This window comes from Coffea arabica, chromosome 8c, assembly GCF_036785885.1.
Source record: "Coffea arabica cultivar ET-39 chromosome 8c, Coffea Arabica ET-39 HiFi, whole genome shotgun sequence".
Lineage (NCBI taxonomy): Eukaryota > Viridiplantae > Streptophyta > Magnoliopsida > Gentianales > Rubiaceae > Coffea > Coffea arabica.
Window position 1 is genome coordinate 44,747,354 of NC_092325.1, and position 4,851 is coordinate 44,752,204.

At 40.8% G+C, this 4,851-nt stretch overlaps 1 protein-coding gene across 1 annotated transcript; it reads right to left on the reverse strand.

Moving 5' to 3' along the window:
- Nucleotides 1-203: 203 nt before the first annotated feature.
- Nucleotides 204-3,876, reverse strand: LOC113707089 (uncharacterized). Its single transcript, XM_072063559.1, has 3 exons — nucleotides 2,314-3,876; nucleotides 965-1,507; nucleotides 204-649 (listed from the first exon to the last, which is right to left on the reverse strand). The coding sequence occupies exons 1-3, from the start codon at nucleotides 3,223-3,225 to the stop codon at nucleotides 548-550; spliced, it is 1,557 nt and encodes a 518-aa protein (XP_071919660.1). The 5' UTR covers nucleotides 3,226-3,876; the 3' UTR covers nucleotides 204-547.
- Between the last annotated feature and the right edge of the window lie 975 nt (nucleotides 3,877-4,851).

Here is a 4,851-nt window from a genome sequence, read left to right on the forward strand (position 1 = left end):
CCATCTCACTGTTGTGTTGACACTCACAACTATCAAAGCAAAAAATAATCAATGCTCTTAACTTTAAGCAGCATGGTTCGCATGGTTTACGGCATAAGCTATGCTACCATGCTCCTTCGTTCACAAGTGTGCCTTTTTGACCTTAAAAGAAAAAAATGCCACCACCATAGGAAGAACAGAATGAATGAATCTTTCATCAGCAGTGTATAAACCAACTCTAAATAACATTTGATTCTGTTATCAACTCCACGAAGCCCCTCAATGTTTCGGGTGACATCAAAAACTACATTGGATTCAATAATCACATCAATGTCCAACGCGTACAGCTACAAACATTTTTACAGTAAAATCCTCCTTCCCTGCCTCTTCCCTCAACAATTTTCCTAAACTCCTACTATGCCGATGAACTTGGAAAGACCTTCCAACAATAGTGACGGCCTTAACTTAACAAATAAAGATATAAAACTACAAATTGAACTGCAAAAAAGTTGGTACAAGTGGAAATAGGGAGAGAAACAAAACCAAAAATAGCTCATGAATTTCACGGTTACTGTATCTCACTTATCTCCCCTTCTCTACATACACCTACTTCTACAGCCAGGCTTTTCTTCTTGGAGTCCAAGATTCTGCAACAGTTTCTCCTTGGAGACTGCCACAATACAATTCACAAGAGGGGTTAGAGAGAACAAAATGTAGCAGTTGAAGAGGAAAAAAAAAAAAAAAAACCAAACTGTCCCACTTTCTGCCATGGTTCAACAAGTAAGAGTTGAATTTCCTGTTACTTATGTAACGAGTGGAATGTTGACATGGCCAAATGGGTTAAATGAGCATTCACAGGATTGCCTAAGCCGATCTTCATTATGTCCAAAATATGTTTTTTGAAATACAAAATTCTAATAGATGATTTCTCCAGCAGCATACGCTTTGGAAACTAAAATGTTAATTTTCAAGAAGAGTTGCTTACCCTGTTCCATAGTTCTGGATCGGGCTTCTTATAAACCTCTACTTTGTCAAGTTGAGCAGGATCCGCCATCTTCCATTTGCAAGCTGGATGAGGAACGCGATGCTTAACATACTCGGTAATTGTTAAATTTCTGGAAGAATCAATTCTAGCCCTAGATAAATAAAACACGAACGGCTTTTGACATGGGTTCCTCATAACAGGCCTGGTGTTAAAGGCGTAAGCTGTATAATCTGCTCTCCTGTACCAATTCAAGAAAGTCCTTGATGGCATTTCTATCTCTCGAGGAGATAATACACCACGAAATATTTGAATGGCAAATCCCCAGGACACTGACACTGTCCAACTTCTACGGCTGTCATAACAAATGGATTGTTGCATTAAACCGGCTGAGTCAAGCTTCATAGGAACTAAGAGTCTCTGAAGAGCTTGAACTCGAGTCACATTAGGGAAGATCGGCTCCACGACATCAAGATGGTGTAATGTCACAAATGGAGCCACTGGGTGTGCAGCTAATAGACCAAACAAGTTCCCATACACATCGTACTGAATCAGCCACCGCACAAGGAGAAATTTGGTGTTAGAACTGATTGACAACTGGTTTGGTGAGCAGCAAAAATAAATTAAAACCATTCACACTCCATGCCAAACTTTAAGCTGTATTTGAACCACATGGCGCATGGCCTGGGGACTATTGTGCCACCAAATTATTCTTGAAAAAGGAAAAACGCTCTTAGTCTACCCAAAATAGCCAACAACCTCACGCTAAGCACAATTGTCAGATTACACAATGAACACATTAACCTAAACTGTCCCAAAAGAACTTCTGTATTTTACAGTTTAGGTTAGAAACCTACCATTTAAAGCGTAGTAATTCTAGCTATGAACCAGCAACATTTATCATAAAATCTTAGTGTAGAAACAGAGTAAAAGTAAACTTTTATTTTGCTAGTGCAACTAATTCTATACAAGCTTCTCCTTTTATGTTTTTCCCCTTTTAGGACTCTGGATGGGGTGGGGAGGAACTGCAACTCTTCGTCTAGACTAATGCTACAAGGTTTACTAATCCTACTAGAATAAAACAAGTGGCTGGAACTGATTAAACATAATAACACAACTTAAATGCTATAGTTTACTTTAGATATTGTACGACAAAATCCATTCTAGATAGTATTGCTATTTAAGGCTTTAAGCCCTGTACTAAATAACTATTGGGCTGTTGCCAAGGTGGAAACCGAAATGTAGGCGTAGATAAAACCGAGATTTACTGCACTGCAATTATACTCCATTAATGGCACTTTTCAGCATATGCACCGTCGGCAAGGAGACCGAAAATTGGAAAAAAGACTGACCTGGTGAAAACCGAGTTCTTTGGTGAGTGGTACACCGAGTTCAGCCATACAAGCTTGCATTCTGTCATCAGAACCATACAATCCAGGGTACCTCTGAATACAACTATCTTGCATTTTCTCAAGAGCCTTAGCCAAAGGGTAACTAATAGCAAATCCACCACCCCCATATGCCATCCCATAAGAAAAATAAATATTCTGCAAATGAGACTCGCTCAAACTACCAATATAATAATATTGATTGTGATCATACTTATTCAGAACCCTCACTAAATTCTCGGTAACAAAAACAGTGTCATCATCTCCCATCACAAACCACCTCACATTTTCCATCCCCAACCTCAACGTCTCCGAAACAATCCGGGAGATCCGAATCGCTGACCGGTGGCCCTGCCGGTTAGTATAAGCAAATTTCGAAGTGTCCCCTGAAATTCTTAGCTCCGGAAGAGTATCGCTTTCCTCTTCCCGGGATTTGACGGGATTGTCAAGCCAAACAATGCCCCTCATTTTCTCCCCCTTCCACCAGAGTTTAATGTAGTTTTTTCTCTTATCCCATAACTTAGCAGAAGCAGCAATGCCGAAAACTATGTGGTCTAATCCGGTTTTTTCTTCTTTCGGGGGCAATGTTTCGTTTTTGTTATTGAAAGTATTGAAGACTAGAGAGGAAGTGTTGCGCCCAGAGGCGATGGACAAACTACGGTGGTGGGTTGGGAGAAAATCGTCGTCGCAAGAACGAGAGTTGTTGAGAAGCTTCAAAGTATAAACAACATAGGTGGCAGAGACAAAGAGAATCAGCCAAACCATAAACTTCGGTAAAGCTCGATTGTGGGAGCCGGTGACTCCAATGGGCGTCCCGGAGGGACTTCTCATCTGATCCCAGATGAATTTCTCCGGATCCTTCTGGTTTCCTTTCATTGTCTTGCTCAAGAACTCCCAAAAAGACAAACAATTACAACAAAACAACCGCAATATATTAATACTAATAATACACTAGCCAAAAAAATATGCCCCGCAATGAAGAGAAAGAAATATCAACGATAAAATCAGCTGGCGGTGATTTTCCTCAGCCTTGGTGGGAAGTTTTAGCAAAGATTGAGGACCCCGTACCGGGTTATTTAAGAGGATGATATTTTGCCATGGTTGTGGGAAGATTTGGGGGGCAGGCACATTAGATCTGTGGAAACAAAAGGTGATAACTTATAAAGGACACCGCCGGGAGAAAAAGGAGAAGGCGGTAGAAGGAAGGGGTAGAGGAAAGAGGAGAGAAGAGGGTTGAAGGGGATCCCGAATGGAAGAAGAAAGCATGCAATGGTGCCAGGTTGCAGCAGAGTGTCCCTCCCGGATGGGAGCTGCAGTGCACGGGGGCAGCACCTTATCAAATACTTCGATGAGAGCTGTGAATCGCCAGGGATTCACTATCCCTGCCCTATACTAACTACTACTACTACCACTACGACGATTCCTTTCCCATACCATACCCACCACTTATTCCCTCTTCCCTACAATACACTAATACTGAGAAAATGTAGGAATACTAATGTATGCTTTGTTTGCCCCGTGCTCCTATACACTAAAAAATCTCGCGCAAGTATATCTATATATTTTTTTTAAAATACACATGGCAAAGCCCATACTGATTTTAAAATTGTCCATGGAGATGGAGATGGGATTGGAACGGTGAAAATCGCACATTTATTACTCGCATAAGACAAGGGAAATGGGCTTGCCTTCTAGTGTGTGTTTTTTTTTTGGCTGGCACAGGCTTATGCCAGACTAATTCCGTGCAGTAGCGCAAAGTCTGTTCTAAGGATGCACCACACCACATGGCAGACATCGAAGGTCGACCTGATGACCTCAGGTAAAAAGACCCAAGGAGCGAGGTATCATCTGAGCTTCTTATGTGTGTTTTCTTCTACGTGGTCGTGTTCGATGGTTTCTTTCAAGTCCATCTACGGCAAAGGACATTTGAGGCGTTTGTAAACTGCAGCGTAACGCCAAATTATTCATTCTCTAGTATATTTTTTAACAAAAACTTTTAAAAATAACAATCCAAACTGATAAGTGAGTCCTCCTTAATTCTGCGTGCATAGACATGAAGAGCTCACCCTACTCAATTGATGGGACAGGATTGATGTTAGTATATCCAGTAAAAGTAGGCCATACACTACACTCTCATTTATCGCCAAAGTTTCTTTTGGACTACTAGCATATAGATAGATATGTTTTGTAATTCAATAAAACGAAAAACCAACCAAAAAAAAAAAAAAAAAAGTTAAATAGTGGGGTTCATTGGGGAGCACTATCGGACTTTTGAGTTTAAAAAATAAAAATAAAATCCTCAATGCTTTTATACAAACATAAAACGACGGTCCAATCCTCCTAATTATCGGTCTTAAAAGAGAAAAAGGGAAACAGACCGCATGGTGATGTACTGGACTATGGTGGACCATGGGCGGTAGAGTGTGGACGCCTAACGTGTTGATCCGGTTTGGGATGGATAGCTCACTTGAAAGAGAGAGAGAGAGAGAGGCTAATAATGAC

What these genes read in the sequence shown, in the direction of transcription:
- LOC113707089 (XM_072063559.1), bottom strand. Translation starts at nt 3,225, where the DNA reads ATGAAAGGAAACCAGAAGGATCCGGAGAAATTCATCTGGGATCAGATG. An exon ending in AAGAACTCGGTTTTCACCAG is followed by an intron (nt 1,508 to 2,313) that starts GTCAGTCTTTTT and finishes TGGCTGATTCAG; the next exon opens with TACGATGTGTATGGGAACTT. An exon ending in ATCCAGAACTATGGAACAGG is followed by an intron (nt 650 to 964) that starts GTAAGCAACTCT and finishes GTATTGTGGCAG; the next exon opens with TCTCCAAGGAGAAACTGTTG.